We start from the raw sequence: 18,092 nt of genomic DNA on the forward strand, positions 1-18,092 counted from the left end.
CTGGGCTATCAGCCTCCCTGAGGATGGCTCAGAAGGAGTCCCCCTAATGGAAGGTGGCACTTCCTGGCGACAGAAGGCTGAGCCCCAGCAACCCGAGCTGACCTCCAAGTTCACCGGGGGTGGGGGTGGCGGGGCAGGAATATTATCTCTGGGCATCCAAAACTGATTCCATGCTGAGCCCACCAGGGGGCAGCAGACACCCAGGCTGAAGGGCACGGAGGCACTGGGCCTTTAAGCAGGCCAAGATCCTTTCCCAGTCCTAAATGGGGGCTGCTCCTGTCCCCAGAGGCAGTGCGGTGTCCTAGGGTGGCCAGTACCTCTACAGAAACCAACGACTTTGAGCAGGGTTTGGGAGGCACAGCCAGAGGGCATGATGGACAAGTAGTCAATAGTTCTGACGTCCAAGGTCTCGGGGTGGAAGGACACTGAAACTAACTTCTTCCCGCCTGGAGGCACAATGCCATTGGTAGTGGGGCATGAGAAGGCATGATCTTTGGCCAGCATGTCTGGGGCTACTTCGATCCGGAAGGGGGCGCTCACCTGTGGGGACAGGGAGGGGCAGAAGGGTCAGGTCACAGGGTGAGGCATCTGTCCTTACCAAAGTGCCCGGCTGAGCAGGTGAGGACAGCCGAAGTCCATCCTGTGCCCCACTTGTCAGTTTGAGTACAGAGGCCACCTCCACCAAGAGGAAAGAAGAGGCCAAGCTACGTGCTAGGCACTGGGACTGCCTGGCGGGCACTCTTTTCTTTCCCCGAAGGTATCAGAAAGGCAAGCTGTGGTCCTGGGGGTAGGACCCCCTAGGGCTGCTCTTGGAGTTGCTCTGGGGGTGGTCAAGGGATACCCCAGCCCAGCCCCCAGCTGAGAAGAGAGGACACCTGTTGACACATGTGTGTATCAACAGACGTGGGTTATGTGAGGCTTGGGGCCAAAGGCATGGAGAGAAAGAGGGCACTTTGTAAAGGGGAGGGGTCTTAGAAGCATCCGGTCCTGTGGTCCTGCCTGCCCACCCCCTGACCCCCGCCCAACAGGAGGCATACCACCGAAGGGTTGTAAAGCTTGATCTGCCTCTCCGCAGTGCAGCCCACGGCGACCGTGCCGAAGTGCAGCACTTTCTGGGCGCCTTCAGCATCCCGGTCCTCTGGGCGCTTCTGCTTTATGCTCACCAGCAGTTGTGCACACTTGGCTGGGGCAGAGACGGGGAGTCTTGGGAAGAAACCCACCAGGGTCTCTGTTGCCCCAGCTGAACAGTCCCTTGAAGAAGGCAGGGATCCCCAGGGAAGCACTGGTCTGCCATACCAAGGAAGGCAAAGAAAAGGCAAAGCCTGCAGGGCTGGGGGGTGGGTGGGTGGGGAAGCTGGTGGAGGTCCTGTGGAGGACAGGCCAGCAGGGGAGGTGCAGGGGTGCACCCTGAGGTTCTGAGACCCAGAAGGGGCAGTAGGGGGACTCAGGACAGGTGAGAGGTCGGGCCTCACCCACAGCCTGCAGCTGGATGCTGCTTTTTTGCTTGCTGCCCTCTCCGTACCAGCATGTGGCCTGAACTTCATAGAGGATAGCCAAAAGGGGATGAAAGGTCACCTTGATGTAGGAGGCCTGGCCTGGCTCCAGCAGGCCCGTGGTGGGCAGTATATGGAATGGGCTGGGGAACTCCCAGGTGAAGAAGGTGGGCAGGTCCCTGGTGGGGGCAGGGGGTTGCAGATCAGAGCCACTGGGCTCATTTGGACCCCTGTCCCTACTTTAGAAAGGCAGAGATGCTGGGCCCTTCTCTTCTTCCCCTCCCCCAACAGCATCCTGGGACCCTCCTCACTGAGCTCACTCTCCCCACCTCTGAGCCTCAGCTGCTCCCCTCACCCCACATTTTCCAGGCAGAACCAGGCCTCGGCTGTGTCCCCCACGGCACACATGGGCAACTGTAGGGACGGTGGGCAGATCAGACTGTGGCGAGGCAGGGTGGCCCTCAGGTCCACACAGAACATTCCCTCTTCTTTCTCAAACCAGAGCTGGTCCACATACTCCTTCTGCAACGTGGGAGGTGGGAGGCCGGAGGCAGTCAGATATCCGTGGTAAGTGTATGGTGTTCAGGGACCACAATCCCTCCTCCCCCGCCCCTCCAGCTCTTGGTTCTGCCCCCAACATAGTCGCTGAGGGCAGGGCTGGATCATGGCCCTCCCCCATCAGTGTCCGAGGAGAGCTGGGTACTTAACCTTACACACTGTCTTAGTCTCAGAGATCAGGGGCCTCTTTTGCGAAGAACAGAGTATTTGGGGGAATGTTCTGAGAGTAGGAAGAGGCTAAGGCTTGTGGCCAATACAGTAGCACAGATAGTCTCCAACATCCGACTGGGAACCCCCTGCTGTCCAATGAGTTCAGGCTCGGAGCCTCTCCAGGGTTTCACAAGCTGGAGCTTCTGCTACAGGTGGCAGGATGGGTGTGTGTGTGTGTCTTGGTGGGGGAAGGGGGTTCTTTTTGCTGCTCTGCTCTGCTTCCTATTCCAAGGTCACGGTGCCCATGTCCCTCCCTGACCACCCCCTCTCAGTGGCAGACCTTACCTCCTCCAGAGGCCGGAAGATAATGGGGAGTGTGAAGGTTATGCCCGGGCTCAGCAAGATGGGCAGGGGGATGATAGTGAAGAAGAACTTGGTCTTGGGGGGCCTGCAGGAGAGAGCCGGGGCTTAAGAATTTCACGATCAGGGCTCAGATAACAAGAAAAATCCTGGAGCGTTGAGCTGGAGGAAACCAAGGCTGAGACCATAGGGGCCAGGGTGCCAATCCAAGCCGAGATCTAGGCAAGGCTGTGGAGTCCCAACATGGCTCAAAACCGTAGATAGTGCAGACTTCTGAAATAGTCACAGGAAGATGATACTACCAATAACTCTGTACCAATAAATGTTTAGGGGCACTGGGTGGCTCAGTGGGTTAAGCCTCTGCCTTCGGCTCGGGTCATGATCTCAGGGTCCTGGGATCGAGCCCCGCATTGGGCTCTGCTCAGCAGGGGGCCTGCTTCCCTTCCTCTCTCTCTGCCTGCCTCTCTGCCTGCTGGTGATCTCTGTCTGTCAAATAAATAAATTTAAAAAATGTTCAAGTTTAGATGACATAAACCCATTTCTAGGAAAGAATTACTTACCAAAGTGGACTCAATAATTAGATAATTCACTTTATGGCCATCCTACCTAAAATCATCAAAGCCATTGAATAAGTAGTTAAGAATCTTCCCATAGAGGGGTGCTTGGGTGGCTCACTCTGTTAAGCATCTGCCTTTGGCTCTGGTCATGATTGCAGGGTCTTAGGATGGAGCCCCGCATGGGGTTCCCTGCTCAGTGGGGAGCCTGCTTCTCCCCTCCCTCTGTTGCTCCCCCTGCTTGTGCTATCTCATTCTCCCTCTCTCACAAATAAATCTTCCTACAGAGAAAACACTAAGTTGAATGGCTTCACAGCAAGTCCTACCAGACATTTGATAAAAAATAACCCCAGCCTTACCTTCCCAGTAATAGAAAATGAGGGGAAAAAATCCCCCAAATATTATACGGATCCATTGTAACATTGTTACCAAAATCTAACAGAGGCAGGAGAGGAATGAAAAATTATAGGCTTATCTCTCTCATAAACAAAAGGAGAGAGCCAAAGGAATTTAGCAATGTATAGAAAGAATACTGAATTATGACAAAGTTGAGCTCGCTCCAGGAAATACATGGTTGGTTTAGCAGAGGAAATCAATTAGTGTACTCCACCAGGTTAACAAATTAAGGTGGAAAAAAAATCAAATGATCATCTCAATAAAGAAAAATATTAGGTAACCTTCAACTTGTTTATGAGAAAAACTCTTAGCATAGTAGGAATAGAAGGGAATGTCCTTAACCTGATAAAATCTTTAAAAAACCCAAGTCAAAACCAAAAGCCATAGGAAACATCCAAACCAATGGTGATATGTTGGAATTTTTCACATTAAGATCACAAACAAACAAGGATAAACATCAGTGGAGGAGGAGATCATCAGGAAAAGTATGAACTTTTCAACAAATGGCTTGGGGATATTTGGACATTTGTTTGAAAAAAAGCATCATCAGATCCTTACTTGAAACCATTCAATAAATAAATAAATAAATAAATAAAGGAACATCATTCACAAAAATCAATTCTGCATAGATAAAAGACAAACATGAAAAGCAAAACCATCATCTTTAGAAGATACTATAGGAGGGGCGCCTGGGTGGCTCAGTCGTTAAGCATCTGCCCTCAGCCTGTGTCATGATCCCAGGGTCCTGGGATCGAGGGTCCTGGGATCGACCTCTGCATCGGGCTCCCTGCTCAGCAGGAAGCCTGCTTCTCCTTCTCCCACTCCCCCTGCTTGTGCTCCCTCTCTTGCTGTCTCTCTCTCTCTGTGTCAAGTAAATAAATAAAATCTTTTTTTTGAAGATTTTTTTTAAAGTTTTTAAAAAAATCTTTGTTTTTTAAAAAGATTTTATTTATTTACTTGACAGAGAGAGAGAGATCACAAGTAGGCAGAGAGGCAGGCGGGGAGCAGGCTGCTGAGCACACAGCCCGATTCGGGGCTTGATCCCAGGACCCTGGGATCATGACCTGAGTGGAAGGCAGAGGCTTAACCCACTGAGCCATCCAGGCGCCCCTAAATAAATAAAATCTTAAAAAAAAAAAAAAGAAGATACTATAGGACAGTGTCTTCATGACCTAGGCAGTGGGAGAGAAGGACTTCTTAAAAGCAGCACCAATCATAACCTAAAAAGATTGATACATTTGATTCCTTTGAAACGAAGAACTTCAATTCTTCAAAAGACATGGTAAATAAATGAAAAGACAAGTCACAGGTGGGAGGAGATATTTACAACACATAACTGACAAAAGATTAGTAGCGATAAGAACTTCTATTTGATAAAAAGACAGGGGCACCTGGCATGGGACTCTTGATCTAGGGGTTGTGAGTTTGAGCCTTGCATGAGGGTGAAGTTCATTTAAAAAAAAAAAAAGACAATCTAAGAGAAAAGTGAGTCCAGACTTAAATAGGAATTCCACCAATGAAATGGTCAATAGCACACAAAAGACACTTAGCTCTGTCGGCAAGCAGGGAAATGTAAATCAGAGCCACAAAAAATCACCACTGTTGGAAATATTTTAAATTCTGACAATAGCTTTGGTTGGTAAAATTGCGGAGGTGTGGGAATTCATGCATGGCTGGTGGGAACAGAAATATGAATGAGTACTTTAGAGAAGAGTTTGACTTTACCTATAAAAGGCAAGAATGGACATGCTCTAGGTCACAGCAATTCTCCTCCTATGTATCTACCATAGGAAAAAACCTGCAGGTGAAGATCTATACATGAATGCTGATCACAGTCCCAGACCAGAAATAACCCAAACAACCCTCAGCAGAAGAATGGATAATATATTACAATATAAGCATCTGTTGGGATATTATACTGTGATGACCAAGAATGAACTATTGTCACATGCAGATGAGTCTGCCAAAACCAAGAGTTGACGCTTAACTGACTGAGCCACCCAAAGGCCCCTAATTTTATATGAAAATTTTAAAGTTTGTTTTCTAAAGAGTGACTGGGGGGCTTGAGGGCTCAGGGGCTGGATCTTTGATTCCTGATACTCATACCTGTACACCATCTTCTGGGTCTTCAAGGACACGTTTTTCAGAGCCAGGTTCTTGGTGATCTCCTTCCCTAACGTCCAACCTCTCCACTGCAGTACCTCGGCTACCTCAATGCCCCAGATGACTCTCTTCTTCACTTTGTCTCGCTTCTTTGAGAAGCACACGTGAGTGTCCATCAAGCTGGCTGGCTGTCCAGTTGTCAGGGAAAAGGAGGAGAAGAAAGGACGTGTTAACAGGGTAAGATTCAAATACCCAGAGAACAGGCAAAGATGTCCCTTCTCCAGGAAGTAAGGAATTACCCCATCTCGGGCCCCTGGGGCATGGTCTTGGAGAGAGACAGTGAGGGGCAGGTAAGCCCTGGAGTCAGATATTACCATTTCTGAGGTCATGGCAATGGTTTTCCAGCTAGATTTTCCATGACCCCACTCCTGCAGCCTTCCCTGGACCACTCCATCAGACACTGAGCAGTCTTAGTCTGCTCTGTTCCTCAGTGCACCTAAAGATACCAGTCCCCTCTGGTTTGGCCTTGTCCTTTCCCTCCTTCCCATCCTATGCTTTTGCTGCAGAAGTCTCTCATAGCTGGAGTGGTCTATCCTGCACAATTTTGGAGATGATAAGAATACTCTACCATTCCCTCTCCCATCCCTCAACTGCCTGGTAGAGCAGGGGAAGGAGTCAATTTGCCTGTAAGAAACCTCAACCCCCCACCGTGATGTGGGGCCACTCCAAGGGCTGCTCCTGACGATGTTAGAGGAGCTGTGTCCCAACACTTCCCATCAATAACGGAAAATCCTTCCCGAGCTGATCCCTAGCCCCATCTACCTGAGAAAGGAGGGGGATGGAGGGGCAAAGCCAAGGTGAAGAGAAGATGAGCAAGATACCTCTTCCTACCACAGTCTTTGCGATGAACACTCCACTTACCGCCATGTTACGTTATCTTTGGGCAAGTATTGCTTCCATGTTGTTACTTAACATAAAGATATATTCATCTGCTGGACAAATATTTGGTGACTACATACCACACGCCAGACATTGTGCTAGGCACCAGGACCACAACCGTGAACAAGATAGATGCATCTCTTCTCTCTTGGAGCTTACACTCTTAGTTTAAATATTTACAGAGTGTCAGGTGGCCAATGTGGTATTTTCTTTCCTGGTCAGCCCATGGAGGAAAGGTGACATGGGTGGGAAAGGGTAATTTACGGTAATATCAGTTGGGACATCAGTCAGGTTCAGTTGGGAAAACAGAAGCTACCGTGGGTGTTTAAAATGAGGAATTTAATGCACAACCAAGGCATAGTGAAGTGCCCAGAAGCTAGCAACATCAAGAAAGGGCTGCTGTGCTTGGTTAGGGGAGGTGCTGGGCTTCTCAGAGCCCTGACACCTGTTGGGTGGGGACTGGAGTCATGGGGAGATGCAGCTGCTGATGGGACTACGGTCTCAAAAGCCAGGGGGGGGAATGGGGGAGAGAAATACCCTGGCCCCTCCCTTCCACTCCACTTCCAATCTCCTGCCAGCTCAGGGCAGAGTAGGGAAGGGCGGCAAAGAAACATGGGGCAGACAGGCCCAGAATGGCACAGAGGGAGGGAGTGAGATGACCCCCAGTCCTCAGGGAAGCAAAGGCAAGCACCACTGCATCTAGAGAGACACAAGAACGCACACACAACACAGACACATGTGGCACCCCACACAGTCACACCCCACACACTCCTAGACAACCGCCTTCCACCCCTGCCACTGCGATGTCACAGAGAGACACCCCGAGAGCTGCAAAGTCAGCAACATCCACATCTGGGTCATGCACACGGGGTCAAGCCCAGGAGAACTTTCTGAGGGAAGAGAGAGCCCTTGACTACTCTCTCAGCTCTGACTGGCACCTCTCCAGCGTTCTTCCCATGCACCCCCCCGGTGCCCACGGGCACTCTCGCCATGGCCACCGCACCAGGCGGCGTGGTGCTCCATGTATGCAGGGTATAGGGTTGGGGTTTGGACAGAGGAGTCAGGTCCTTCCAGACTCCTACCCCCCCCCCCCCCCCCCCTTCCCCCCCCCCCCCCCTGCCCCCCTGCCCCCCCCATCCTGGTCATGTGCTCACCCGGGCGCTGGTGTTGCTGCTGCTGCAGAGGCTTAGCGCCACACTGCTGCCCGTGACGGTGGCCATGGCCGCTGTGCTGGCGCTCAGACAGGACCCAGAGTTCATGGTACAGTCCCCGCTGTCCCTAGTCTGCGTCAGGGAGCTTGGGGCTGCCTGGAGGAGCACCAGCCACCTGGAACACAAGTCCAAGAGGAGCACTCTGGCTGAGCCAGAAGTTCCTGCCAATGGGGAGCTAGGAAGAGACCAGAGGGGAGACAGGGACGTCAAAGAGAGAGGCTCGTGGAGTAGACTCACTGAGGCTCTCATTATCAAAGAAGGGCCCACTTTCCAGCTGTGGCAAGGAGGTAGGAGGTGGCGCCACAAGCAGTGAGCATGAATCTAAGATCCAGTGCTTGACCCAGGAGCCTAGAAACTCCCCATTCAGGAGAGGGACCCAGGAATGAGGCCTGCCACAGCCATGCATGGCATTTCTCAGGAAGCCCCCAGGGAGTGAGGCACATGCATTACCTTTAGCTGGCTTTTGCCCTCTACTTGTTTCTTCTGAATGTGTCTGGCCTCCTCTACGAAGAAGGGGCAAAGAAGAGGTGAATGAGATTGGATAGTTCTTGGTCTTTCAGGTTTTTTCTATCAGTATACAACCTGCAGTCCAGGTTTAAAGTAAGCATTCACTGAAATAACCACTCAATCCAGAGATAAGCAAGTCAACTTCTAGAGCAGAGGGATCCAGGGAGAGACTGCAGCTGGAAATTATAGGCAAATATATGCAAATTTAATATGCAAACCACGTGCAAAATGTCATATATATGGAGAAGTGCTTTTTTCCCAGGGAAACTGTCCGCAGCTTTCACCAAATATTCAAAAGGATGTTTGGTCTTGCTCTAGGGAACACACATGGGACCTAAACTCCAAAACCCCTCTTCCTTTAGGGGACTTCCTTTAGCACACACACCAGGTGTGGCTACTATATTGGACAGCATCAATCTAATACCTTTTTGAACATATGTATATTTTTCAGACTACTCAGTGTCTTTTCCCACCTCTTCAAATAGCAATCTCCAAAATAGCAACGACTTCTACTGACATTTAGTGAGAACTTATATACCAAGCAGTGTTGGAAGGCCCTCTCATGTATTTTATTTTATTATTTTTTAAGATTTTATTTTTAAGTAATCTCTACACTCAACGTGGGGCTCAAACTCACAAACCTGGGGTCAAAAGTCACATGTTCCACCAACTGAGACAGCCAGGCGTCCCTTATATATTTTAATCTTTACAACAATTTATGGTGAGATTCAAGCTGTCTTTTATTTGTTCTAAAATTCTCTCTCTTCGAGGCATCTGGGTGGCTCAGTTGGTTAAGTGTCTCTCGACCTCAGCTCAGGGTCTTGATCTCAGGGTTGTGAGTTCAAGTCCTATGTTGGACTCCACTGGGGCATGCAGCCTACTTAAAAAAAAATCACCTCTTTTCAAGTTTGGGGTTCAACTTTTAACTCCTTATTATAACATATTACACTTTAGTCAACAATTTTATGGTTATCCTTTAGAAATTTACACAGTTTCATCAGACACTCTCCCATCCCCTCCGCATCACCATCCAAAGCAAAAGATTCTGTTGATTCAGTTTTTCCTAATTGGCAACACCTCCAAAACCTCTGGAGAATATCTTAGATCCACTCACTGACTCATTCATTCATTCACTCACAAAGCATTTACTGAGTAGCTATTATATATTTGCAGTGCTAAGCAATGAACAAGATAGGGAAGGCCTCTCCCTTCCACTGTAAAAAGGATGTTCAGATGGAATAAAAAAAAATGTCAGCTGGGGAGGCAGGGAGGAGAGTCCCATTACTTTTTGGCTATTGGATGGCTTTGTAGTCCAGCCTGGCTCCGTAAAGTCTGTGACCTCAGGGGATTCTATAGATAGCCACTGCCTCAGAGCTCTGAAAAAAATCTCCAGTCAACAGCCGTAGAAGAAATTAGAGATGATGGGGGTAGAAATCTGGTCTAGATCAGGTCTTAGGGCTTAGGGAAGAGAGTGCTGCTCCTGGAGCAAGGAGGGCTGCATCGGCTCAGGCTGGGTGAGATGGACAAGTTTCTCCACCTTCTTGAGCCCCAGTCACCACACTAAATGAAGGTTATCTTACTTCACAAAGTTGATGTGAAGCTGGAATGAAATAAGGGATTTGAAAAAGCCGTAGATGAACCAGTGTTACTGTAATTAACAATTATAACTTCCATACTCGGTTGAGCTACTCTTCCAAAAGACACCCATCTACAGTGACTGTGAAGATGCTGGGCCAGTTAGGGGTTGTTTTCAAATCCAATTTTCTAATCATGAGGACTTTAGAAAAATATATATCATCAGCTTCATTTGCCTCATTTCCAACGTAAACATTCCTAAGATGACCACTGGAAAAGTCGCGTAGTGTGGAATGGAAAAGAAATTGATAAAATGAAGTGATAAAAATACTTAAGTTAGTTCCTCCCTTCTCTAGGAGATCCCAGGCTGATCTCACCCAAGTCTCAGTCCTACGGGGCTCTCTAAGGGACATGAAGGGGACCCCCGGCCACAACTTCCCAAAGGAGGTGATCTTCCAGGACAGATACCTTCGGTCGCCACTATACTTCGCTCGCGCCGTTCCCCAGGTCCTGGGACCAACTCTCCGAACTCACTCCGCCGCCATATTGTCGTCTCCATAGAGACAGGACGCTCAGGGCACGGCGTCTCTCGGTATCCCAGGACAACGACGGCATCCCGAATGAGTCAAGGCTCAAGGAAGGCGAAAGCGCCGGCCAATTTTAATGCTTACCCTTTTTGTATTTTCTGGTTTTCCCTTCTAGTAGTTACTGAGCTTCTATCAGTCGCGACATGGAATGTATGGTCTCCTACTTGTCGTGACGTCCTCGCAATCCTTATTTTAGTAGACAACCAAATTCACAGGAGGTTACTCCGTGGGCTCGCCCGGGGAGGGGGAGCCGTTCCAGTTCTTTCCGGCCGCGCGAAGGTGACGCAGGGTCAGAATCTCAACCGGAACTTCAGTCCGTGACTGCGATTGTGAACTTAAAAGCACCCAGTAGTTATTTCTCATTTGCATATTGCTTTACGACTGGATTCCTTTTGCAGGTGGGAGAGAAAGTGTCCTATCCGTGTCCTGCCGGCATTTCCTCCTCCCTGGCAGCAAACTAACTCTTTTCTGGGGATCTGGAGGTTAATGGTTGAAGAAGGCGCTGGTACGCTAATGTGGATTCTTGGAAGCCCATTTGTTGATTTGTCCACATTTGCTTTGTGGAAAAGTTCTGTAGAACAACAAAAATTCAAGGGAGTAAACTTCAAGTAATAAATAATTATTACTTATAATCCAGTTGGTTTTTTAAAATGGATTTATGAATTGGGCCGCATCCCATCTACAAGTAGAGGGGAGCTCCAGGGAGTTGTGCAAAATGGAACGTTTATACAGGCAGGAGGGTGCGTCAAGATGCTATTAGCAAAAGGAAAGGAAGGATTTTTTTTCCAGGTGAGGTGGCCTTCCCTTATGGGGAAGGACAGGGCCCCTTATTACAGATTGCCTTATCTTCTTTTGGGGGTTGGAGAGGGTACCTGTGATAGATGACCTCATTGGTGCTGACCAGAAAATTCCTGTCTGATCCTTTAAGACTACATTTCTGGGGGAGGTTGAAACTTGGCCCAAGGGACACCATTTTGGGCCTGTGGTTTTCTTTGTAACAGCTCTAATTTAGTGAAGACTCCTTAGGTGGGTGAAGCCGAAAGCCTCAAAGTTCACTCGTGGGCAGTTAAAGATGTTTCACCACCCAGGACAGTGATGGGGGTGGTGTTACAGGGAGAGATCTTAGTGAGTCTCAGGGTAAACCCAGAAAATAAACTCTCATTTTGGGAAAGTTGGCATTTACTTGTGAAAGTAAACAGTAGATGGACTAAGATGACAAAGTGGCCTGAGTTGGCCTGGAAAATCACATGGCCAGAGGCTGAGTGAACTGGAGGGAAGGGGCAGGCCAGGGGGCTCATGAAGTTATGCCAGCACCATTAAGTCTGGAATTTTCTTGGGATCAAGGAATGTGTAACTCAGTGAGCTTTTCACCAGTTTTAATGTTATTCTCAGAATCTAAAATCTGCACTTTGGACGTGACAACGTCTATGCTGTTTGTTGTTTCTATAATGATTTCCTTTTTGTTTTCCTCTGAACTCTTTTTGAAATGGTCAGTCTGACTCAGCAGGACAGGGAAAGAGACCTGTTTTTCCCTTCTTAGACTGAAAAGAAATAGGAGCAGTGACTCTGCAGAGAGGGCTTGGTGGTGGCCTCCGTAATCCCAGCAGCAAAACCTGAAGAAGGTAGAAAAGATCGTGCAAGGAGCGATGTGCCCTTGTGCCTTTTCACTAAGGGAGTGTCCCTCCACAGCTCTGGTGTGCCCAAACTTTGGTGGATTCCTTGTCCCCCCCCCCCCGTGGGCTCCACTTCTATGGGTCTCTGGCTGCCTGCTGAGAATTCTGCTGGAGAGCTCTGACCTTGACTGATACAGTGGACTCCCAGGGAGAGGTCCAAGCTGGACTTTGCTCCAAGAGGCAAGCAACATGGAAAGGGGTGTGGCAAAAGGTTGAGTCTCAGGAGGAGAGAGGAGGTTGGATTTGCTTTGGAAGTCCCCCTTTCCAGGAGCCCAGAACCCATGGGAAAAAATGGATGCTAGGTCCTGGTGACTGTATCTTCTATGGACCCAAGAAAGACAACAAGGTGGATGCTGTTGGGTTCAAGGCTGTGAACAAGGGTGGGTGATGATTCAGGAAATCGATGAGGACCAGGATGTGGGAGAAAAAGAGGAAGAAGGACTTGAATCCTTTTGCATAGAAACCTTATTGGAGATAATAAAGATAAAGCACACACTCAGTAATTTGGGCTTCAGTACACTCAAATATATCTTATCTAAGTCCTCCCTCCCTTCCCCCACCAAATAGAACAGAGGAGATTCTGGGCTGGGAAATCAGACCTGAGATTAATCCTGACTCTCACTTACTGACTGTGTGACCTTGAACAAGTTACATGACCTCTCAGAGGCTCAGTTTCCTCAACTGTTACCTGGGAATAATTATCAAAAGGTTCATATAGCGGGTGTCTGGGTGGTTCAGTGTCAGTGTCCTGGGATGGAGTCCCAGGTTGGCCTCCCTGCTCATCATGGAGTCTGCTTCTCCCTCTCTGCCTCTCCCCCCTCCCCTACTCATGCTCGCTCTCTCTCTCTCTCAAATAAATTCTTTTGGAAAATGGGATGCCTGGGTGACTCGGTTGATTAAGCATCTGCCTTCCACTCAGGTCATGATCCGAGGGTCCTGGAAGTGAGTCCTGCATTGGGCTCCTTGATCAGCAGGGAGTCCGCTTCTCCCTCTGCCTGTCTCTCCCCCGGCTTGTGCACTCTCTTTCTTTCTCTGACAAATAAATAAATATATAAAATCTTTTAAAAACCTTTTTAAAAAGGCTGGTGTAGCAACAAAGTGATCAGACATGTGAAAAGTATTTGACACATGCTAGACAATAAAGTTAGCCACATGTGCATGCACAGATGATGGTCACTCAACAAGTGGGATGTCCCTATAATCAAGCCATTCAGTTTTCTGTGCACCCTCCCCTCCTACCATCTCCCAGCCTCTGCTCCACACTGGAGAGGCAGGAAGTTTTTCTTCTCTCCACATCCCCCTCTTTTGTTTATATAAGAAGGAGCCTGCCTTGGTGCTCTGGGATGGAGAGAGATGAAAGGAGATACCAGGGTGACTTTCTGTCCAGTTGGCAAGTCAACCCACCTCCAGAACTTGCACAGTCCCCTCCCATCTTCCTTCCCTGCACTCTGACTCCATTTCCAGTGTTGGTTCTGAAATCAGTTCTACATTCAAGATGTACTTAACTTGGGGGCTGGGAGAGATGAGGAGGTGAGTCCTCCCGTGGAAATCTCTGACTTCTGAAATTAAGTAAGTCTTCCAAGTCCAGCCTGAAGGGTGAAGAGTGAGAAAAAGCTGCAGCTAAGAGGGCCACTTAGGTGGTTTGGGGGCTGGATCTAAGAGCAGTCATGGGGCACTCTCTGCATTAGCGTGCCATGGTCCTCTGAAGCTGCTGGGGGTAGGGAGCCTGAATCAAGAGGTTGATGGCTCCTCCAGCCTGAAAGGGCTGCCAATGCACAAAACTGGCAGGGGCTAGGGGCCAGACAGTCATATCACAAGAGAATTCAAATGAAAGAGCTCCATTCTGCTTAGGATGCCCCCTCTCCCCGCCCCACATAGGGTTTTCTACAATTTTATGCCAACCCAAACTCCTTAGATAATTTGCTCCTTCCATTCATTGTCCCCACCAAAGGGTAGATAGACATGCAAGCCAACATTAGTGGGATCAAGGGAAAAAGACATGAGGCTTAATCCCAGGAGACTTGAGTTCAAGTTCAGGTTTTACCATCTGAGAGCTGGGTGATTTCAGGCAAATTATTAAACATTCCAGAGGCTGACTTTCTTCATCTATAAAATGGGGGCAAACAAGGATAGTATTAAAAATTCTTAATAATTGGTAAAGTATGGATGCCAAGCTATGAGTATGGATACCAGCTGCCCTCAGAGCCAGAGCCAGGGTCCTAGTTGCTCCCATTTTGCCAGGCTTTAACCCTTTTGTCATTGGGTCATAGGGAGAGCTGGGAGTATGGTGAGGGAGGGAGAGCAGCCAGAGCAGTAGAGAACTCAGCAAGTGACTGGTACCAAAGTATCTCTAGATTTCTAACAATAGCTATAGTGAATAGTAATAGTTGCAAGAGAAACCTAAGGAAAAGTCCCACCTCACCATCTGCTGTTTACACATTTCTCTATTTTTTTAAAGAGTTTATTTATTTAATTAATATAGAGAGACAGCTAGAGAGGAAACACAAGCAGGGGGAGTGAGAGAGGGAGAAGAATGCCTTCTGCTGAGCAGAGAGCCTGGGGAAGGATGACCTGAGCTGAAGGGAGACGTTTAACAACTGAGCCACCCAGGGGCTCCCAGTTTATTATTTCTAGCCAAAACTTGAAGTATCTCCCCTTTGAATGTCTCCTCGTTGGTGAAGAATCAGTCACCAGGTCTAACTGCTCTCTTTTTCTAGGCTGAGCAGTGCTCCTCCTGTGTGTTAGCTTTCCCAGCTGTCTTCCTTTAGACCATCTCCTCCTCTCACCAGCTGCACACCTCTCTGGCCAGCACCATGGACAGCTCTAGCTGACCAACCGATCTGAACCCATCCCCTTCCCTTGCCTTCTATCCCCACCACTCTGATCCACCCAAGTGTGGAACCCCTGAGGTATGAACTGAATGAGGGTCATCCTTGAAAAGATAGTACAGTGGAGTGATTAAGAACAAACTCTGGAGTAAAAAAGTTTGGATTTGAATCCCAACCCCACCAACTCTTCAGCTCTACGATCCTGTTCTTTTGCTTCTATATGACCCAGTCTGCTCATCTGTAAATAGGGAACACTAACACCTACCTCAAAAGGTTGTGAGGCTTAAGTGTGATTAAAAAAAAATTAAAGAACTTAGCAAAGCCTGCCTTATTGCATGTTTTAAATAGAGGAATAACATCATTAGTCTGTGACTTTCCATCCTATTTAATTCCTCAAACCCTTTTCCAATCCATTTCTGATCAGGGCTCTTTCTCAAGTAAAAATACCATAATATGACCACTGGCACAGTACAGCTGCCCTCCTTTGGGTGTGAAAATTGACTTTGACTTCAAAGATGGTAAGGGAGCCCACCCTTGCTTGGTCCACGAGCTCTTGACTTTTTTTTTTTTTATCTTAAGAACTTTGAGTTAGTTATAGACATATGGAAGCATCACAAAAGTAGTACAGAGAGTTCTCATTGACACTTCATGCAACATCCCCTTAGGTTAGCATCTTATATGACTATAGAACATTTATCAAAACTAAGAAAATTAACTCTGGTACAACACACACTATTAATGAAAGTAAAGAATTTGGGGCACCTGGGTGGCTCAGCGGGTTAAGCCTCTGCCTTCGGCTCGGGTCCTGGGATAGAGCCCTGCAAGTCGGGCTCTCTGCTCAGCTGGGAGCCTTCTTCCCCCTCCCCCACTCTCTCTTTGCCTGCCTCTCTGCCTACTTATGATCTCTGTCTGTCAAATAAATAAATAAAATCCTTAAAAAATGTTTAGAAAGTAGAGAATTATTTAGATTTCACAGCTTGTCCACTAATATCCTTTTCCTATTTCAGTATCCAATTCAGGACCTTCCCTGGGGCATTTCCTGAGTCTTTCCTTGTCTTTTATGACCATGACTCTCTTAAAGAGTACTGTTAGTTATTTTGTAGAATGCTGCTCAATCTTGAGTTTGTTTCATGTGATTAGAGTAAGGTACGTATTAATGGGAAGCATAATACAGAGGTGATAATGCTCTTCTCAGGGCATTATATCAGAGGGCACATGATTGATATCCATATGCAACATTGGTGATGTTAACTTTGGTTACTTGGCCAAAGCAGTGTCAGGATTGTCCACTGTCAACAGGCTACTTTCCTCTCTTTATTAGATTTTGATCATGTCCATCTTTTGCTTCTCTAGGATTAAGAACTCCCCCAGCCCCACAGTGTGTAATGAACCACCTCTCACAACTCTGCGGGTGCAGCAGCTCTTTCTTCTCACAAGACCTGTCTCCAAGCTTTAATAAAACCACCATTTTGCACAAAAAAAAACCAACAAAAAAAAGCGTTCAAAAATGAAGAAATCTGTCCTTGAAGTTAACCTTTCTTACCCCTACACTCCCAACCACTCCCCTGAGACACACCCATTCCCTAGATCCTGCCTGGTCACTTTCCCCTGAGTCTTCTTAAGTCGGCACTTGGAAACATGTGCAGAAGCCAAATGCAAATACACCTGGAGTTTATAAGGACAACAGGGTGTTTCTTGCCCATTTTTAGGGACCTTCTCATTGAGCCCCTGCTAGTTTCTGTGTGCAGGGGCACTCTGAGAAAGTCTGGCCAGCAACTCTCCACAGAAGGGTCCAGCCTCTCTCTCTGGTCTGGCCCCAACCCTTGAGCACTTTTTTCAACATCTAACAATTGGGCTTTTTAAAAGTCTCTAACAGAATTCCTTTCATTTGTCTACGATGACTCCTTACCACCCACTAGCCCAGACTCATGAGCTTCCTTCCTTCTAGAAGGCTCTTCACTCCTCCAGGAGTTTGCTATCATCAGAGATCCTCCCCCTAAAATGGATACATAACACTTCTAATCAGTTGAGTGTGGAGAGATCTGCTTATCCAACCTTCCCCTTTGTCTGCATCTCTATCTGGCCTTAGTTCAGTCCAAATCAGTGTGTCCTCCCATGCTGCTGCTTTAGAAGACTAAGAGTTGGGGCACCTAACTGGCTTAGCTGGAAGGGCATGCAACTCTTGATCTCAGGGCTGTGAGTTCAAGACCGACACTGGGTGTAGAGATTACTTAAATAAACACTTAGAAAAAAAAAGATTAAGAGGCATCACACCTCCTCCAGCCCAATAGTGACTCCATTAAAAAAAAATTTATATATTTACGTTAGAGAGAGGCAGAGAGCGTGTGCATGAGTGGGGGGAGGGGCAAAGGGAGTGGAAGAGAGAGAATCTCAAGGAGACTCTACACTGAGTCCAGAGTCCAACACAAGGCTTGATCTCAGGACCCAAGAGATCATGACCTGAGCCAAATCAAGAGTAGGACATTTAATCAACCGAGCCACCCAGGCACCCCATGACTCCATTTTTTCCCCATGACTCAATTTTTAAAAGCTTTTGTGTAAAAGCATTAAAGACCTTAGAAGATATGTTCATCTGTTCCCATCCCCTCTTTGCCCTTAGTTCTGGTTACCATCACTGTGTAAGAAATCATTCCAAAAATTCGAAGTTCCAAACACACAAACCCTTATTTTATTTTGCTTATGGTTTTGTGTGTCGAGAGTTCAGGAAGGGCTTGGCCAGGCAGTTCTTACTTAGAGCCTTTCAGATGCGGGCCAGGGCTGCCCTCTGTAAGTTCCACTGGGCTGTGACTTTCAAGATGGTGCTGTGGTCTGGAAGCTGGGATAGCCTAGGGACAGGAACACCTATCTGTAGCCTCTCTAGCCTGGCAATCTCATGGTAGAACCAGGCAGAACCAGGCCTTTTCCAAGGGGAGAGAAGTGTCAAGTAATTTGTGGACATACTTTAACCATTGCCACTCCCACCAGCACAGGATCCTCTCACAGCTTCTAGAACATTAGTCCTCTAGGATCACCTTCCCTAATGGGTTCTTGGCCACCCCCGGCCCCACCAGATCTTTTAGGTTGAAGCTGAAATGCATTCCTCCCATTCCTCTGGGATGGTGACTCATCAGTTCCTACCTTCTTCAGTTTGCCGCTGA

General features: G+C 47.9%; 1 protein-coding gene across 1 annotated transcript in view; it reads right to left on the bottom strand.

Annotated features, from left to right (window-relative positions):
- CFAP65 (cilia and flagella associated protein 65) overlaps positions 1-10,249 on the bottom strand; it is a 35,061-nt gene extending 24,812 nt beyond the window's left edge. Inside the window, exons 1-9 of the mRNA XM_032857231.1 lie at positions 10,224-10,249; positions 8,215-8,267; positions 7,708-7,879; positions 5,618-5,802; positions 2,547-2,649; positions 1,849-2,015; positions 1,473-1,672; positions 1,038-1,183; positions 318-540 (exon numbers count right to left, since the gene is read on the bottom strand). Coding sequence (XP_032713122.1) covers positions 318-540; positions 1,038-1,183; positions 1,473-1,672; positions 1,849-2,015; positions 2,547-2,649; positions 5,618-5,802; positions 7,708-7,812 — 1,129 coding nt within the window. The 5' untranslated portion in view covers positions 7,813-7,879; positions 8,215-8,267; positions 10,224-10,249. The remainder of the gene's footprint in view (positions 1-317; positions 541-1,037; positions 1,184-1,472; positions 1,673-1,848; positions 2,016-2,546; positions 2,650-5,617; positions 5,803-7,707; positions 7,880-8,214; positions 8,268-10,223) is intronic.
- Between the last annotated feature and the right edge of the window lie 7,843 nt (positions 10,250-18,092).

Source organism: Lontra canadensis, unplaced genomic scaffold (genome assembly GCF_010015895.1).
Source record: "Lontra canadensis isolate GAN:19392208 unplaced genomic scaffold, GSC_riverotter_1.0 scaffold13, whole genome shotgun sequence".
NCBI lineage: Eukaryota > Metazoa > Chordata > Mammalia > Carnivora > Mustelidae > Lontra > Lontra canadensis.